The sequence below is a fragment of the Rhinolophus hipposideros genome (assembly GCF_964194185.1).
Source record: "Rhinolophus hipposideros genome assembly, chromosome: 8".
In the NCBI taxonomy this organism is placed as follows: Eukaryota; Metazoa; Chordata; class Mammalia; order Chiroptera; family Rhinolophidae; genus Rhinolophus; species Rhinolophus hipposideros.
The window spans coordinates 31,045,866-31,066,198 of NC_138054.1; the positions used below are offsets into that span (position 1 = coordinate 31,045,866).

General features: G+C 34.8%; 1 protein-coding gene across 3 annotated transcripts in view; it reads left to right on the forward strand.

Annotated features, from left to right (window-relative positions):
* Positions 1-13,770, forward strand: part of ODF2L (outer dense fiber of sperm tails 2 like) — a 35,913-nt gene extending 22,143 nt beyond the window's left edge. For 2 of the 3 annotated variants that reach the window (XM_081056341.1, XM_081056342.1), the window contains 7 exons: positions 2,691-2,801; positions 4,134-4,238; positions 6,425-6,583; positions 7,905-7,990; positions 8,073-8,235; positions 10,597-10,722; positions 12,984-13,770. In XM_081056341.1, the coding sequence (XP_080912467.1) occupies positions 2,691-2,801; positions 4,134-4,238; positions 6,425-6,583; positions 7,905-7,990; positions 8,073-8,235; positions 10,597-10,722; positions 12,984-13,112 (879 nt within the window). In that variant the 3' untranslated portion in view covers positions 13,113-13,770. The remainder of the gene's footprint in view (positions 1-2,690; positions 2,802-4,133; positions 4,239-6,424; positions 6,584-7,904; positions 7,991-8,072; positions 8,236-10,596; positions 10,723-12,983) is intronic. The other variant, XM_081056343.1, reaches the window with a different exon arrangement.
* Positions 13,771-20,333: the final 6,563 nt, after the last annotated feature.

Below are 20,333 nucleotides of genomic sequence, written 5' to 3' on the forward strand. Positions count from 1 at the left end.
GAAGCATATTTCATTAATTATAAATCTAACTTTTAATCACATGGTAATAGAATTAATTTTAAATAACATTGGTATAAACTCATTGAGTTAATGTTTGCATCTTATATTCTATTATAATAACGCAGAAGCATATACTTTAAATATATTATTCTCTGGATTTTGTTTAAGGAAAAAAATCTAGGTATGTTTGGCAAATGTTATTTACCATGTAAAATTGCATAGATGTTATATTTTGTGGCTTTTAATTTCTTTAGAGTAATTTCAGATTTTATAATTTCAAATGAAAAAGAAGCTAGCTGATATTGCTTTCAAAGTCCAGTGGCCTCTATTGAAAACAGCAAAAGTTTATTTGGAGGGTTATAAAGTTCTATTTATTTACTAAAGAAAGTTGGAAAACCAAAAAGGCACAAAAGGAAAAATGAAAAAAATCACCTGTAACCTCACAACAAAGATAAAGTTACTATTTTAGCACATATATTTTTGGGGGGACTTTGGACTATTTCCAGAGTTTTGCTATTATAAATAAAAATGTGGGTGGCTTCTTTGAGTCTCTTTGCATATCTATTTTCTTAGGATAAAGTTCTAGAAGTGGAATTATATGCTCAAAAGGAGGCCGATTTTTGATGTTAGTGTTAATTCATTTCCAAATTACCCACTATACATGGGCAATTTTAAAACCAGTCTCTCCAGATTTGATCGATGACCTCATCTAGTGTTGGGCCTTTAACTTATTATCTATATCCTGGAGGCTTTCAAATTTATATCTCTAGCCTAGACTTTGGTCCTGAATTCCACATATATTTATATATATTTATATATTTATATTTATATATTTATATTTATATATATTTATATATTTATATTTATATATTTATATTTATATATATTTATATATTTATATTTATATATTTATATATAATATATAATAATACATTATATATTATATATACTATGTAATAATTATATAATATATAAATATATAATATATAATTATATAATATAAAAATATATATTTATGTATATTTCTATATATAATTATTTATATATTTATATATATTTATATATATATTCTTTCCTCTTAAATCTTTTCAGGGGGCTATCACATTTTGGAGATATATATATATATATATATATATATATATATACCAGGGGTGACAAAAAATGTATACACATTTTAAGAAAGGAAAACTGTATTAAAATTTTAATACTCAATATATGCTAATAACAAAAGATGAATGTAAGTCATGTTTGACATCTGCAATTACAAGAAGTGCTAAAGTGTGTGTGTGTGTATATATGTATATATGTATACACTATATATACGTGTGTGTATTATGTATATATATGTATATATACACACTATATATACGTGTGTGTATATATATGTATGTATGTATATGTGTGTGTGTGTGTATATATATATATATATATATATATATATATATGAATGATACACATTATGGCTTCTGTTGGGAGTCTCTCACATTTCTGCATATCTTGCAAGCAGAAGCACTGACTGTCTGTAGATCTAGACCATCTTTTCGAGGATTGTTGTTTAGAGAAAGATAGGAAGATAGCAAAGCTTGCTTCCAAATGCTTGGAAGATAGCAATGTTTTCTTCTACCAAAGGGTAGGCATGCTTAGCTTGTTATAAAAGATTTGATTGAGTTCGCTCAACTCAGCATTGCTCCTCTGTAATGCATCCCATTACCTGTATAGGTGTCATCTGGTCCTCTTTATGTTGCCCTTTGGGAACTGGGGCTTAGGAAGCGAATACAAATGCTGTTATCTGGCTACTGCTATTGCTGGGAGTAATGAAGTCCTGTGTCTCTCAACTCTGAGTCTCGTTTCTTCTGCTAGTATCCATGAAACTATACTAGACTAATTTGTAAACTTGTAGGGTAAAATCTCAGTTCCTTACAGTCCTTGATGCTTGGTAGCGTTGTTGTTATACTACAATCAAATAAGATTTTCTGGGGAAATTTTTGTAATTTTTTTATTTTTATTTTTAATAAATATAAAAAATAGTATTGAATGGTGGCAGATAATCTCTTTTTTTCTCATAAACAATTGTCTTATTACCATTGTTTAGTGAGCCATATTTTCTCCATTGATTTAAAAATCTGAGCTTTGTCACTTACTGAATATAATTTTAGTGCATTTTTCTCTTTCTGTTCCATCAACCTGTGTATTCTTATATTAGTATTTTAGTTTGAGCTCTTTATACATTTTAATAGCTAATAAGCACTGAGATTCTCCACTTAGTGTTCTTTAAAATTTTTATTAGACCTATTTTTTTCCATATGAATTTTAAATAATTTTGTTATATTCCCCCTTCCCCAACTGTTATACTTTTGGTTAAAGTTGCATTAAAGTTTTATCGATTTTGAAAACACTGAAATATCAGTAGCGTTGAGTCTTCCCATATAAGAACATGGTCTATTTTCCAGGTTTTCTTTTTTTTTTAGTCAGTAAAATTTGAAAGGTTTAAAAATATGTCTTCCATAATTCTTTTAAGGTTGTTTATAAGTATTACTAACTTTTTGAAATTCCTAAATTTTTAGATGGTATTATATGCATTCAAAAATAGTTATTAACTTTGTTGATAAATGAATTATGTTTTCATAATTCTGTAGCTCTGGAATATCAATTAATTTTATGATTTATAATATTTATATATTTCTTGCTAGACTACACTTGGTGCTTTGAAGGAGGAGGTGGTTTCTGTTGAAAATGAACTCTTAGAATTGGAAGAAGTCGAAAAAGAACAGAGAACCCTTATTGAAGTGTATAAATCTCAGGTGACCACTGCATTTATTTTAATGTTTGCTACATTTGGTAAACAATTTAAAACATTGCACTTGTTTATGATCTACATAAGCAGGATTAAAGAAAGGTGGAGCTATTATTTTGTGAGAGAATATGACATGTTCCAACTATTTCTTAAGGTCCCAAATACTTTTATAAATAAGTGATTCTGCTGATTCCTGACTCAAACATTGCCTGCGTTATGTGTTGGATATTCCTAAAAGTAGATCTAAAATTAATTTCATAGATGTAATATAAGCCTTGAAGTATTACCTAGTTAATTTTGATTATATTTGTTGGTCAGCTTGTATATGGTATTAATTTAGAATAATGACTTCCAGAGTCATTAAAGCCCAATACTCCATTTTTCTAAATAAATGAAGAAAGTATAATTCAGACTTCCTCCCATGAAAGGCCTGGAAAAGAACATGTGACAATATATATGGAATAGAGCATGTGTTCAGTAGTAATTTATAGAAAAGCTTATGTTTTGGAAATGTAGTATTCAAGAAAAACTTCATGAGATGGGTTTGGATTTATGCAGGTCCATGAATGATGTGTAATAAATTGGGCAATAAAGGGTTTGATTTTACTGGTCCATGAATGATGTGTAATAAATTGGGCAATAAAGGGTTTGATTTTACTGGAAGAGAGTCTTTGAATTAAAGAATAATGAAATAAAGGTAAAACCTTAAGGGCAGCACAGTGTAAGTAAGTAGGAAGAGGCTACATCTGGATAGTTTGGATTGGAAAATGGAGTTGAGATGTCTAGTATCATACTGCAGTCACCCAGGCTAGAGGTGAGAGTGGAACCTGTGTTGTACTATATGGCACTACATATTGAGAGTGTCATCTGAGTCTCCCAGGTGGCTGTTTGGGTTTAATCCCTTAGTAAGAATATTTTGGGTGAGTTACCATATTCTAGGCTCTGGGCCTTGTATAAAATGCTCAGTTATTATTTGGGCAGATTTTGATTTGGAGGGTAAAATAATTGGTATGGGACCTAGTTTGAACCAGAAGTTTATTCTTTAATGTGACATTGACCTGCAAATGAAGATCTCTCAATATTCAGAGTCAAGTGAAGAGTCTAGAAGTGTTGTTGCGTAAAGACAGGTAAATCCTAAAAGGACTGTGGATTAGAGGATAGCCTTAAGTGATTCCCATATTTAAAGAAAGAACAAGATAAGATAAACATAGTGAGGGTATTGATAGGGAAATAATGATTTGTTTAAAATTGAAAATTTAAATATTTAGCTTTTTATTACATATTACGGTCCTAAAAATAAAATAACGCATGTTACTCTAATAATATATGTTATTTTCAGATACAAACATTGCAAGAAGCAGCTGAAATCGTAAAAAGCAGATGTGACAATTTGCTAAGTGAAAATAACTTGATAACAACAAACAAAAATAAGGAATTAGAGAAGGTAAGTTTGACATTTTAAATAATAAAAAAATTAATTTACATTTTATACTTTGTGAATATTACATAAATTCTTTCATTGTGGTCATTTTCTCTAGTTTAGACCTAGCAGTTATCTGTTCTCAATTCCTGTAGGAGTTTGTTTTCTGAGGAAATAATGTTTCTTTCAGGCTTGAAATGGTGCTTGTGTGATTGTTTCTTCACTTTTTACTTAATATTTGGAAAATAGCATAAATGTTTAATTTTTCTTATTCAAGAGCAGACTTAAATGGCTCAAAAAAATGATTGTCACTCAGCTTTATCAGCCATAAGTATGAAAACTTGAATACCTCTCATTTTTAATCCCACCTTATTTTTCTGGTCTAAAAAAGCAAAGTAAATATTCTCTGCTAATATTTTGTTGGAAGAAAAATAATAAAACCATCATTAACCAAAAATAAAAAAAACATCATTTCCTTTTTTTCACCCTATTGCAACAGAATGAGGGGAAGGCCAGTATTGGCAAGTTACGATGTTTTTGTGAATATTTTTAAGTTTTTAAATGAAACCGCATCCCTTTTTTGGGTCTTTTCATGTTGTTTGGTAAGAAAGCAGTGAAAGTCGTAGGATGATAACTCTTGGCTGGAGGAGTCATGGGATGTTACTGTTCAGTTTCAGCTGAGAGTAATAAGGTGACTGTCTCTGGGTTTTCTCCACATCTTGGCCTGAGAAGTTCAAGTGAGGTACAATGTGAAGAAGAGGTCAGCCACTGCAGGCAATCTGCTGGTTATGCAGAGATAAAGATAACCCATTAAAAGTGCAACTTATTACTTTTTTAGAAGTATTGTTCACCTATTTTTAGCAGATCAGAGAAAAAATCTTTCTCTTGGTCTCTGTCTCATGAGACATACCCATGCAGACGTCTCCTCTTTTACTAGGCAGCGCTGTAAATAAAGGCCTACTTAAAAAACCTGTTCAAAAGACAGATGGGCAGCAGCCTGTGTTTTTCAGATACTATAAGATCACTTACAGTTTTCTTACTGGTATTAAATCGGAAAAGTCATTTTCTTTTTTAAATGAAATTCTTCCTTTTAGTTTTCAATTGTTTTAAATCTCCTCGTTTTCTCATGGGCTCTTCTATGTTTGGGGTCTCAGAAGTATGCTTTGTTCTAGTTTTATCTTTCTGTATTAAGAATGCCAGATGTTATGTAGTAGCTCTAGATGTTTCCTGTGTCAGGGAAAGAGGCGAGCTCTTGTTTTCCATCCCTATGAACATCCTAAATGCCATGTCTGGGTGTTTTTTCTTAATTAATATGACAAGCACATCTTAGGATTGCTTCTTATCACATCCCCAAAAAGTGCTATAAATGAGGAACTGTAACAGCCGAATTGATTAATATAGGTACAATTAGAGAGATTTGCTTCATAATAACATTAATGATCAAATAGTCAACTGAGGACTGCTGCTATTAGCTATCTTGAAATAATGTATAGTAAACCCCACCAATTTGGACTAAGATGAGCGCAGCAAGGCTTTTCTAATTGAAATATCTGAGTTATAAGATTGAATGACAAAAAGTGACAATTACTTTAGGCTGATGGCTGGGTACCATATCAGCTTTATTAGTAACATCTATGCTTGAATATAAATGACAGGATTCAAAAAGTTTGCTTCCAAAGTACCATGTTTCCCCGAAAATAAGACCTAGCCAGACCATCAGCTTTAATGTGTCTTTTGGAGCAAGACACATTATATAAGACACATTAATATAAGACTCAGTCTTATGTTACATAAAACCTGGTATTATATTATATTATACCCGGTCTTATATTATATAAAACTCGGTCTTATATTAAAATAAAACCAGGTCTTATATTAATTTTTGCTCCAAAAGACACATTAGAGCTGATGGTCCAGGTAGGTCTTATTTTCGGGGAAACACCGCAGGTTAAACATTCTCCTTGCAAGCTAATATTACTATATTCATTTACTCAAAAAACTTGTTGAAAACTAGTAAAGTCCAGCCTACTTTTGAGTTATGTGCAGAGTCTAACATTGCTTATTCATATTTATTTGTTGGAATCATTTTATTTAAAACTATTAGACCTAAAATATGTATTATATTATAGGAGTATCTAGTATTTGAGATAGTAAAAACATTAATGCTAAATGTGTGATCTTGCACTTATTTCCCTAATGCTACAACTCAGGTGAGAGGTCAGATGGAGTCTCATCTGAAGGAGTTAAAGCGCGTCCGCGATTCCTTGACGGCGGCCGAACAGAGGCTTCAGGAGTGTCAGGAGAGTCTTCAGCACTACAAGGGCAAATGTGCAGACCACACGCGCACCGTTAGGGAGCTTCAGGGCCAGGTGTCCCGCCGTCATTCTGATTTTTGCTAGATGTGTTAAAGTAACGCTTTGGAATGATTTCACCAGCTGAGAGCACTTATGTCAGGGCTTGAATTTTCTTTTCTCACTCCCATCTAAATCAGTTGACAAAAATGTCAGTTTTTTGCAGATACTGTAATATTATTTTGCAAGCTATTCTTTTAGCATTTTATAGTAAAAATTGGTAACCAAAATTGCTGATTTAGTTTATTCATACGAATCTATATTTAGACATATGAAGACATGGTAATAGCATGAGAGAAGGAGCAATGCTATGTTTATTATATTGTAAACATCTTCAATTTGTAATTTATCTTACAAAAATTAGAATTTATTTTAATTAGAATTGCAGTTATTTGGATTATTCGCAGTTGTTTTCTTCGGCATACACTTTTTTCTCCATCAGAGCAGGGATCATGGGTGCCAGGTTTATGGCCATCTTCTAATTCAATGCCTAGCATGTAGTAAACACTTAACACATATTTTTAAATTATGTATTCTGTTTTTCACAGAAGTATATCCAAGGATGGTAGCAAGTTTTTTCTTTATTTGCAAAACGATTATAGTAATAGTTTCCTATCTCTCTTCCAAAAGTAGCCTGGATTTTAATTTTGAAATGCATCCTGTTTTTAAAAACATACAAACAAACCTTTGCTGAATTTAAATTCCCAAGAAGAGCTTTTTCTAGGAAAATGTCAAATTATGTAGATAACGTAAGTTACTAATTGAAATTATGAGAATTTATTTTTATTTGAAGGCTTCTAAAACTATTCAAACATAGCTTTTGAAGCAATGGGAAGAACATTCTATCTTGGCATGGACAAGTGTGTCTTTCGTTGGTTTCCTTGTTAATGAATTTGCTTTGCACAAATATGGTTCTTACAGTTACAACTTCACAGATATTCAATTATCAGTTACTATATAAGTGAAGCAAAATATAAGAGCAACCTTAAATATTCTACAATAGGAGATTAATACTGTTTAAAATCTTCACAGTTATTTAATAAAATAAATGTTCTTTTTCGATTTTTTTTTCAGATTGTCTTAATTGTCATTTTTCAGAATAATATGTAGTAGATGATTTGCCACGAGGCAGCCTAGATTTTTTTTTTTTTTTAATTTAACCAGGATTTAAGAACTTGTGTTTTGACAATGTGATTTCTTGGTGTCTCTCTGTGTATGAGTAATAATGATATTTATACTTTCTTGTTTTTTATGATTGTTCTAACAGTAAAGTATATAGATTTCTTTGGAAATTGATTATAAAGAAAATAACAAAGACAATTTTTTTTTCTCTTTAAAGGTTGATGACAATCACAATCTTCTGACAAAGCTTTCTCTGGAAGAGGAAAATTATCTTATTCAGTTGAAGTGTGAAAACCTAAAACAGTAAGTATCAAATTGACTTAAAATTGGTGTTACATTTTTCTCTACACACAATAATTTTAAAATATATGTTTATTGTAAAAAGAAAATTAGAACAGATGGATGCAGAAAATAAAGAGCTTGAAAAGAAGCTGGAAAACCAAGAAGAATGTCTTAAGCACAGCAATCTTAAATTTAAAGAGAAGTCTGCAGAATATACAGCATTGGCCAGACAGCTGGAAGCTGCTTTAGAAGAAGGAAGAGAAAAGGTACAGATGGCCTTTATTTAGAAACTTTTTAATTAGTTTACCAAAGAGTCCTCTTTTTAAACAGACAATATCTCATCTTGCCAAACCTACAGTTATTGTTTTCATCCTGATGACAGGGTGAAGGGAGCAATTACATTTTTGTTTTTTTACCTACGTTAGCCCTTTGGAGCTAAACAGATATATTACTGGTCCAGAGTTACTTTACTTGATAATGTGATGTGGCAGGGTTAAGGGCAGAGATGGAAAACACTTTGAGGGAGTGCCCCCCCCACCCTTTTTTAATAAAACCACAGCAAATATGGAAATTATTGAACATTTTGGTTTTGGTCAGAATTCAGTGAGCTGTAAAACTCAACTCCCTTTTGGCAAGTATTGTTGTATCAGTAAATACATGCAAGAATTAAATTTCAGTTAAATCTACTGGGTTAGCAATTAATAGATGTCTCTACTAGTCCTTGAGATGCAAAGGTGAGTAAGACCTGTCCTCAGCTCTCAGGATACTCATAGTCCAGCAGGAGATAACGTGAACAAACACATGCCATCCAGCATGTAAGTGCTACAGCAGAAGGAGGGTGCAGGTGATTCAAGCTGGGGTTGAGGAGAAATGATTCAGGAAGATCTCAAAGAGGAGGTAAATTTATCAAATGATTTGACAATGTAATCTTGAAAAGACACGAGGTGGGCTTTGGAGTCCAGCAGGAATTGGATTTGAATTCTGTCTCTGGCACATCATACCCTGACCCAGGAGAAGTAACTTCTCTAAACTTTTGTTGCTTAATTGGTAAAACGGGGATCATGAGTTTCCTCATAAGAATGAATGATGCTAAAAAGAGATCGTCTATACCCTGACGATTCTCAGATATATATCTCCACTCCAGTCTTCTTTCTCCCCTGAAATCTAGACTCATATATTCTACTTATTTGACATATCCGCTTGACAGAGGCATCTCAAACTTAACATGTCCAACACCAAATTTTGAATCTTTCCCTCTAAACTCTCTCTACCCATGGTCTTTCTCAAGCTCGTGAATGGCAATTCTACAAGAGTCAGAAGAAATCTGATATCCTCGAAATGTACCTCTCTATCACCAGTGTCATATATATAAATATATGTGTGTGTGTGTGTGTGTGTGTGTGTGTGTGTGTGTATATTTTTAATTTGTTTAAACTCTGGGAAATCAATCTAAATTGACACTGAAGGACACATCATCGGATAAAGGCTAAGTAGTAAAATGTACTGCCAGTGGTAGAAATGTAATCCAGATTTCTCAGCGCCGCCAACCTTTGGGAGGAAAATAAGTGACTTTCATCTTGAGTTCAGCCTAAGTGGACTTTGGAAATACTAAGTGCTCTCAGATTCCTGTTCAGAACTGTGTAGAGTCCCCAGAGATGTGTCTGCCCTCTGTTTCCTCTCCTGCTGCAGTAGAATGTGGGACTGTCTCTAGTTCCTGCCCCATGAGGTGAGCTGTCACTGCACTGTCATAGTGTCATACTGAGGGATGAGGAAGGCCGGGGATATTTGTTCCGAGGGCTTTTTCTCTCACAGCTTCAGGTTCTGCCAGCATCCTTCCTTCACAATCGCCCTTAGAATTTGCACACAGACATGTTTGTAAATCACTTTATAAAAACTGAGAACTGGGTCCATAGGAGTTACATTAGAAGACAGTCCTTCCCATTATCTCTTTGCTCCTTAACTAGTCCCTGCCTCCACTCTCATGCTTGTGGCTAAACTCAACATTCTTGGAAATAGGCTCCCATATATCTGAATCCTTTGATGAACATAGCTAAGTTAGACTTTCTACGAAAATAAGCAATCAGAACTACGAAAACTCGAATTCAGACCACTCTAGAAGTGAATGAATGAAAAATCAGTCCCTGGTGTGTGTGTGTGTGTGTGTGTGTGTGTGTGTGTGTGAGGTGTATATAATCACCTGCCCTGCCCCCAATCCTTTCCATCCAAGTCTGTAATCAATCAGCATTTAATGACAACTCTCTATGTTCCACCACCACTCTAGACACCATGGTGAATATAAATACTGTAAAACATGGTAATTGGTCTCAGTAGGTTATAAAAATATAATATTGAGGAAAACATCTGCCTATAATCACACAGCACTAGAAATGCATACACCTCTTTCATCTCAAGCTAATTTTGCAGATACTTATACTACAAAGAAAAGTATATACACTTATACTATGTACTTCCTTAACATAGAACGTCTAAACATTTTTTAATTAAATTGTCTAGCATCTGATTAATATCTAGTTGGAAAAAAGATATACAGTATAACTATGTCAAGGCTTTAAATCATACTTGAAAGGAAGTGCATGTAGTTACTTTACTCTTAATGAAAATTACAGGTTTCTGAAGAAATAGAGAAAATGTCATCTAGAGAGAGAGCTTTACAAATTAAAATATTAGATTTGGAAGCTGAGCTTCGAAAGAGAAATGAAGAACAAAATCAACTTGTTTGCAAAATAAACAGTGTAAGTATTAGTGTGCCTTAATGTATTTTCATAAAAAAATTAGCATTTAACATTCTTACCGTTTTTTTTTACTTAAACAAAGTGAAGGGAATCAGGACTATTGCTTTACTGATAATAATTAAAAATAACCGATTTTATAAGTCACAAAACTTAAAACTTTCAGGATTATGCCAAAGAATTATTATCCTCATCTAGCTTCTGTTACATTTCCCCCAAAGTCTCATCAGGCCCTTTTTCTACATATTACTTTTGCATGACAGCTCTTAATGAAAGTTACAGATATAATCTACTTATTTTCTTTCTGGTATGAACTTCTCATTTTTTAAGATAAACATAATTTAAACTATTGTTATGAGTTAGATCTTCATATCTGTCTTGACTAATGAATATTATATTTTAGAAAGTTGGCATTAAGTTAATATTCAGTATTGTTATATTTGCATATGAAGTGGATGCTTTGGTCTACTCAGCCATAAAATGAGAAAACCAAATTGGCTGTGTTTAATTAGTTTTCTAATGTTTTTTCCTAAATATTCACAAATTAGCCAATTGGCACATTATGAAAGCTAGCACTAGTCGTGACTAAATTACTTGAAAACTCTCTACTTAACAGTGACATAGAAAATAATGATACTTTATTTTTTCCGGGAGCCAGAGACTCCATGAAAACTCATTTTTCATTCCCATGTGTCTAAAAGTTGAAAATCTGAAAGGTTCAAAAGTTAAATGATTTTTGGCATGCAATATTAGTTTAATTTTATCACCATCAAAAGTTCCATGGCAATTTAATCAGAACAAAATATTTTTCACTTTTAATTTAACACAGGCTTTCCCTTTATTTCTAAACTTTTTTTACTCACCATCAGAGATGCTAATATTGTAAATATGTGTGATGTTCTTTGTGTAATTAAACCTTCTGAAAAAAATAACATAAATACACCAAGATGAGATGGGTTTTGCTATAATGCTCCTAGTACTTGGCTAAAACTGCCAAAACAAATAGGTTTAAAATTTGATGTTTAATTAAACCTGACCATTTTTACAGTAGTAAAAATCTAGCATTCTAAGCATAGATTTAGACTGCTGACAAATGAGTTTATGTATTCTGTCCCTTCCAGGGGACAGTTCAGTGGGCAGTTCAGTGTTTTATATACATGCCTGAGCACCCTGAGAGCAGTCTAATTGCTTGTACCGTGGTATCTTGCACAGGCCGTAGAATAGTATTAATAGCACACCTCTTCTGATTTTTTGTCCAAGAGTCCCAGTCAGGGGCAGAGTGGATGCACAGATCCCAGGGGGACCTCCGCAGTTTAACTCAGGCCAGCCTTACCGAAACGTAAAATGTCTTTGGCGTCTTATGCGTTATCCTAAAATCTTGATTTTTTGCTGACAATATAAGTGGATTTGTATTAGTATTTTCCTTCCAAATTGTTGAGTAAAATTGATTTCCACAAAGATTCATTATATTCATTCTGTGACTGTGTAGTCAAACCTCGCACACTGCTTCACATCACCCCACTTCGCTTGAGGGGCATCACTCAGTTTCAGAAGGTGTCAGGTATTACGGAACACCTGATAGGAAGTAAAGAAAAGATTTTTCTTCTTAAGGTGCCTACATTTTAGTTGGAAGTTAAATGATATTTGCAGCCTAGCTAAAGAATTTTCAGTGAACAAATCTACTTGGGAATTTATATGCAACTGAATATTTTTAAAACTATATTAGGTTTTTAAATTTTTTTCCTCAAATAAAGAGCATTTATAATATTAAAAGTTCTTTTTATTTCTAATGGATTCAAAAAATAAAATGTTTATATAACCAAAACTAGAATTCTGTCAATTTTAAGACAATAAAAGTCATTTTTATGGTATAAAATATAAATTTTTTAGGCAGAGAAAATGGCAAAAACCAGTATTAAAATATATCATGTTAAATGTAAGAGAAATTAATTATGATAGTTTTAAATAAAACCCATTTATTAAGTTAATCATGTTAAATATGTAATAATTTGGGGCTAAGTGAATGTATATGAAAATTAACTATATCATAGTAGAGATCAACCATGTATGTGCTTTAGTTATTCTAGGTGTTAAAGAAAAATGAGCTCTAACATAAGTTAATAATGAGCACATCAGATGTTAAGATTCTTTTTTAAAAAAATTAAAAATTATGTAGTTAATCATTGTCTATATAATTTTATATTATGATTCTCCTTTGACATGAATGTCCTTATTGATTATATTAATTTCTTTTTTTTATTTAGAAAATACAACATCAAGAAGTATGTTTGAAAGAAATACAACATAGTATCGAAAAGTCAGAGAATCAAAACGAGAGTATTAAGAATTATTTACAATTTCTTAAAACTTCTTATGTAACAATGTTTGGATAAATTGTTGAATTTATTTTCCATAAGTAGTAGGTTTTCACTGTGAGTCTAAAAGTGATTAGGTAAAAAATAAATATACTATCTGTTATACTTTGGATTTGTGGGTGGTAGTATTGGAGTTTTCTGTAAAGATTTTTGAAACATAGTCTATTATCCAATTGAAAATTTAAAACAGGATAGATGTTAGTATTTTTTTGTGCTGGATAATTTTCACTTAGCTCTGCTTTAATTTCTATTGATGTTATGTCAGTTTTTAGAATATTTTGTGTACACACAGAAGAAGCCAGAATCATTCTTTGTGTGTCTGTAGCCATTGTCCAAGTGAATTTGTAATAAATCTAGGCTAATTATGAGCCAAATACATGATTTTAAATAATGTGTATAATTGTTTTACATTGTGATGTATATGTACATATTTATAAATATAATAAAGGAAATGTTCTGGATATTAATTTTTAATAATGGTATAATTATATACTTTCTAAAAATACCCAGTACCTTGATGTACTTAATATTGTTTCAAGTATATACTAAAATGCCATTATAATTTCTGTGAGGTTTTAAATATAGTATTTTAAGCCATAGCTATTAAATGCCGACTGATGAAAATATGTTGGCATGCTTTGTTTCTTTATAAAGAATAGGCTCTCAGGCTCTCCTATGAATTCGTAGTCTCTTTGTTCTTCATTTTATGTTTTAGTGACTATCTAATATTATTAGTGTAGACATTCTAAAGAGTTTGAGTTAACTAAAAGATTAAAGGGGAACAACTTGTCCCACCCTTTCCCATGGCTAACTCACACGAGATGATCAAAATAAGCACTCTTAATACCGAGAAGCTTTAGGATAAGGTCTTTATTTGGGGGATGATGTGGAAGCAATACCAAGAACATGATCCCCATAATCTCCCACCGTATATGCCAAGGCAAGACACTCTAAAAGAGGATGGACATAGTTGACAAGGGATCACATAATAGTGATTCCACTCAGACAATGGCTTGAGCTGTTTAGTCAACGGACACTCGGATCTCAAAAAATCTCTCAAAGAGGTAAGTTGTGTACTACGCAGTGCAGTTTGTGAAAAAAGGTCAGTCTTCCCAAGGTGTTCTAGCCTCTTCTCCAATCAGAAATGAAGGCCTGCCTCTCTCTGATCCACTCCTAAGACAGCCATATCATCTATAGGGGCTTACTTCCCAATGACCCAACTGCTTCATATTTTTCTTAAAATAGCAAACTATAGTAATTTCAGAAACTGGCCACATTTTTTGCTCAACAGTAGCTAACAATATTAGTGTTGCCTTTTTTTTTTTAATCATAATACACATAATACATATGCTTGACCCTTGTGGTCCTTTCTTCATCTAATGCAAAGAGATCCTTAAGAAATACTTAGGTGAAAGGAAACTAGAGTCCTTGAGTATTGCTCACCAAGACTGTGAGCTCCTTAAGGGCAGAAGTATCTTACTCATATTTCTAGTACAGCCATTGCACAATATTTGGTATATAGTAGATAACTCAGCTGATGTTTGTGGATAGATAGATGGATGAATGTTGAAAGAGGGAGGTATTCATATTCCTGTTTCCGATATGAAAAAAAATGTAAGCATAGAGGTATTTACTAAGGTGGCTGTAATGCAAAACTCTTAAGATTTAAAGTCGGCATTTGAACTCAAGTCTTCTGATTCCAAAATGGAAGCTATGCACAGTGCTGTTTCCCTGTTGCAAGCAGTGGAAGAGCAGCAGCATTGCTATTGTTATTGAGTACTTATTGTGTGCCAGACAAAGTTGAGTGTGGTACATGTATTCATTCATTTAATCTTTATGCTTGATGAGATAGGTGCTATTAATTTCATTTACTTTTCAGGAAAGCAAAACACAAAAAGATGAACTTGCCCAAGGTCACACAGCTAGTAAGTGGCAGGCATCCAGAGTCTGCTCTTAACTATGACCATGCTACCTTCATATACATTTCATAAATAAAGGTAATGGGATTTTTGGACAGTCATGCATTTACCTTATCTATAAATACATTCTCTTTTTTTATATTTTTAATTTTATCAAAGTAATTTGTATAATGGCATTTAAAAATTGGTACCTGAAATGTTTTAGATAGACTGTGAAAGGAAAAGACTACCACAAAGTCCCTAAGGTTGGTACTCAGATGCGGGTGACACAAGAAAACAAAGGAAATTTGCCAGGCCCTAGAGGAACGTTAGCAATCTGTGCTTCACGTTACCATGTGGAGCATTAAGCACAGACATTGGGCTCTTCTGGAGTGTGAACCAAATTCAGCGTCAGGGAGGCTCTGGTGTCAATGCCCTGGTGTCCCCGCTTCCAGCTTCCCACTGTCTCCCAATGCCCTTGTCCTCATAGTACAACAGGCTGGCAGGGTTTTGTCTTTTCTTTTTAAAGGATTTTATTAAAATATAGCCAACAAACAATATTATATTAGCTTCAACATACAATATTATATTAGTTTCAATATAGTTATTCAACATTTATATACCTAGAGAAGTGATAACCATAAATCCAGCAGCCATCTGACACTGTATTATTCTGTCACAATATGATTGACTATTCCCCGTGCTGTACGTTACATCCCCATGACTTATTTGTTTTCCACCTGGAAATTTGAATCTCTTATCCCTTTCATCTCCCCCCTGCCCTTTTTACATTTTTCAATTACAGGTGTACAGCATAGTGGTTAGACATTTGTATAATTTAAGAAGTGATCCCCTTGACTAGTCTAGTACCCACCTGGCAGTATACATAGTTATTACTGTATTACTATGTTACTTATGCTTTACTTTATATCCCCATGACGATTTTGTAACTACCAGTTTCTACTTCTTAATCCCTTCACCTTTTTCACATTGCCCCCCAACCCTTCCCTTCAATCACCCCAACAAATCTAGTACCATCTGTGATAACATAGTTATCACAATATAATTGACTATATTCCTTATGCTATACCCTACATCCCCATGATTACTGTGTAGCAACCAATTTGTACTTTGTAATCCCTTCCCCTTTTTCACTCATCCCCAACCACCCTCCCATCTGGCAAACATCCATATGTTCTCTGTATCTCTGAGTTTGTTTCTGTTTAGTTTGTTTATTTTGTTCTTTAGATTCTACATATAAGTGAAATCATATTGTATCTGTCTTCCTCTGTCTTATACTCCACTCCGCATAATACCCTCCAGGTCCATCCAGGCCACTGCAGATGGCAAGAACCCATTCCCTTCCATGGCCAAGCAATATTCAATTGTATATATGTACCACCTCCTCTTTATCCGTTCTTCCACCAACAGACACCCAGGCTGCTTCCATATCTTGGCCATTGTAAACAAGGCTGCTATGAACATATGGATGCACACATCCCCTGTAAGTAGCGTTTGGGTTTCTTCAGATAAATACCCAGATGTGGGATTACAGAGTCCTCCTTTGTCTCTTGTTATAGTCTTTGTTTTAAAGCTTATTTTTCTAGTATAAGTATTGCTACTCCAGATTTTTAAAAAAATTTTATTTCCATTTTCGTGAAGTTTTTCATCCCTTTAGACTGTGTGTCTTTCAATCTGAAGTGAGCGCTTTAGGCAGCATATGTTTTGTTTTCTTATCCATTCTGCCCTCCTATGCCTTTTGAGTGGAGCATTTAATCCATTTACATTGAAAGTAAGTGTTGATAGATATGCGGCTATTGTCATTTTATTATTCATAATTTTGATCTTTTTTTTTTCCATCTTAAAGAAGTCCCTCTAACATTCCTTGTAATACTGGTTTTAGTGGTGTAATACTGGTTTGGTGAAGTTCATACTCCTTTAGCTTTGTCTTGTCTGGGATGCACTTTATCTGTCTGTTGATTATAAATGATAGCCTTGCTGGGTAAAGTACCCTTGGTTGTACGTGCTTGCTTTTCATCATGTTGAATATTTTGGGCCAGAAACTTCTGGCCTGCAGTTTCTGTTGAGAAATCAGCTGACAATCTTATGGGAGTTCCCTTATAAGTTACTAGTTGCCTTTCTCTTGAGGCTTTTAGAATTCTCTCTGTCTTTAACCTTTGCCATTCTAATTATAATGTATCTTGGTGTGGGTCTGTTTGGGTTCATCTTGTTTGGAACTGTCTGCACTTCCTTGGACTTGTATGTCTATTTTCTTGGCCAGGTTAGGAAAGTTTTCAGTCATTATTTCTTCAAATAGGTTCTCAATTCCTTGCTTTCTCTCTTCTTTTGGTACCCCTATGGTGCGAATGTTGGCACACTTGATGTTGTCCCAGAGGTCTCTTAAATTCTCCTCATTTTTTGGATTCTTTTTTCTTTTCACTATACCAATTTGGTGTTTTCTGCTACCTTCTCTTCCAAATCGCTGATTTGATCCTTTGCTTCACCTAGTCTGCTGGTGATTCCTTTTAGTGCATTCTTCATTTCAGTTACTGTATTCTTCACTTCAGAATGTTCTTTTTTATGGTTACTGTGTCCTTTTTTATGCTTCCTATCTCTCTGTTGAAGTTCTTGCTAAGTTCTTTGAGCATACTTATGACCATTGTTTTAAACTCTGTATCTGGTAAGTTGCTTGCTTCCATTTTATTTAGTTCTTTTTCTGGAGTTTTCTCCTGTTTCATTTGGGATGTCTTTCTCTGTTTCCTCCTTTGGGCTGCTTCTCTGTGTTTATTACTATAAATTAGTTAGATCTACTATGTCTCACCGTCTTGGCCGGTGGACTTATGTAGTAGTTGCCCTGTGAGGCCCTGGCACAGTCTCCCTGGTCACCTGCTCTGTGTGTTCCAAGAATGTCCCTTGTGGGGTTGTGTGTGCCCTGCTGTCATGTTGAGCCCTGATTGCTATTGGCACATCAGTGGGTAGGATGGATCCTCAGGCTGATTGGTTGTGGGGTTTTGCCACATGCACAGTTTACAGGCTGCTGTGCAGGGAGGGGGCTTACCCCATGGAGCAGAATTCACCCTAGTGGGCTCTGGTGCCTGTGGGACTGCCCTTTGGGTGTGCCAATTGTGGAGTTAATTGGGTGGTGCTCTGCTCTAGACTGTAGCCAAACTCCAAGTATGTTGGTTCTGGAGCCTCTTAGGAGGGGCTTTGGTGCAGGCCCTGGTCACCCACTGCCTGTGACTGGCCAGGGGCTACCTGGTAGGAGCTACAAAGTGATCCGCAGTTGTTTGCTGCCTATGCTAACCCTGGAGGCACATGGGCGAGGCCATGCTGTGAACTGAGGATGGCTGCCACCAGTGCCAGGCCTGGGGTAACTCTGCAGAAAGCCAGGACATATGCTGCCACCTGCTGGAGACCTGCTGCCACCTGCTGACTCCCTTAAGGTTCAACCACTGATAAAGCTTCATGCAGTATACGAGTTGGGTGAACCAGGGTCTCAGGGAGTCTCTAGAGTGAGAAGAGTTGTAGTCACCAGGTTAATGTAGAGTCTGGTTTGGTACCAGTGCTGAGTCTGGAGATACTCAGCAAAAGTCTCAGCACACCAAGACCAGCTGCTGCCCACCTGGGTCCTGAGGACTCTGACAGTTTTTCAAGAAAGAGTGCAATGCAGGCAGTGCTGGCTGCTCTCAGAAAAAGTTCCTCCTGCATTGGGGGAGCTGGGTAGTGTGGGGTCCCAGTGAGTCAGCAGGGCAGAGCAGCAGAGCTCACCAGACCAATCAGATTCAGATTTTTCCATGAGGGGTGGCCTCAACACAGGAAAGATGGCAACTGCCTGCTGGTTGCATGGAAGGAGAAACCCACACAGGGTAAATGGCTACTGTCCTCCAGCCCTCGATTTGAAGCCACACACCTCAATCTGACCCCTCACGCCTCCAATGCCTGCCAAACCACTGTCCGTCCTCTGGAGCCCCAGGTGAGTGTGTGTGAGTGAGTCTGTGGGCGGACTGTTTAAGAGGATGCCTGGGTTTCCTTTGCCTTCCATCCCACCCAAATGGTCAGAATCTTCACTGTTTTTCACAGCCAGATGTTTTGGGGGCTCCTCTTTGCGGCACCAGTACTCTGGGCTATGGAGGCTGGTGTGGGGCTTAGGTCTTTCGCTCATCCTGGGGGAACCACACGAAAGTTTGGAGCCAGCTGGTTTTGTGTCTCCGCCCCTTCTACCAGTGTTAATGTGACTTCTTTATATCCTTAGCTATAAGACTTCAGATGGTTCTCCAGGTTGATTGTTCTATAATTTAGTTGTAATTTTAATGTGTTCATGGAAGGAAGCAGGCACAGTGTTTTTCTATTCCGCTATCTTAGATCTCCTCCAGGATTTTCTCTTTATCATTGATTTTCAGGGCATCATCACTTTCTTAAGTTCTAAAACTTTTCTTCCGTTATTTATGTGATTATTACCTCACCACATGTTCCTTTCCCCCTTGTTTTTTCTCCTGGATCTGACATCTGTGAAACTTGCCTTTTTCCTCAGGATAGCTGTCATTGAATTTCTTGTGAGGTATTTATTTCTTCCACCTGATTTTTCTGACCATTGATATATTTCTCAAGGGCAGTCATTCTCTCTTTCTGATGGATTTTGCATTTCTAATTGAGAAATCATGCTTTTTTTTTTAGTTCCTGAAAGTGTGTGTGTGTGTGTGTGTGTGTTTTCTTAGTGCTGTAATTCCATTATATTTTCATTAAAATTCTCTTCTGTTTCTTCTATTGATTCTACTTTAGTCGGCATCTCCGGTTTCTGTTCTGCTGGCCATCATTTCTTTCCAAACCCTGTAAGTGAGTTTTAATTTTTCTTGCCTACTCATGATTGTGGTTCCCTCAATACCTGCCAGCAGCCTTCCTTGCATATTTCTTGGTCAGTAGCAAACCGAGTGGTGAAAGGTGCAATGGCTTTAGTTCTCATGGGCCTGAGACCTATTACCCTCTGCTGAAGTGCTATGAGAAGGCGTTCTGCTCCCAAACTGTTTTAGCCATAAGCATCAGTTCTTTTCCAGCTATAAAAATTGGAAGGACTTCACTCCACTGAAGAGCCTGCTTCTAGGTTTTCCGGTGTCAGTTAGTTTGTTGCAGCAATTTATTATTATTTTTTACATTTCATTATTTTTACTTTTCAATTACAGTTGACATTCATTATTATTTTATATTAGTTTCAGGTGTACAGCATAGTGGTTAAACATTTATATAATTTATGAAATAATTCCCCTGATTAGTATTGCAGCAATTTAAAGGAGGAATTCAGTGTATTATTTACTGGCTTCAGATTTGTTAATGATTTTTATTTTTA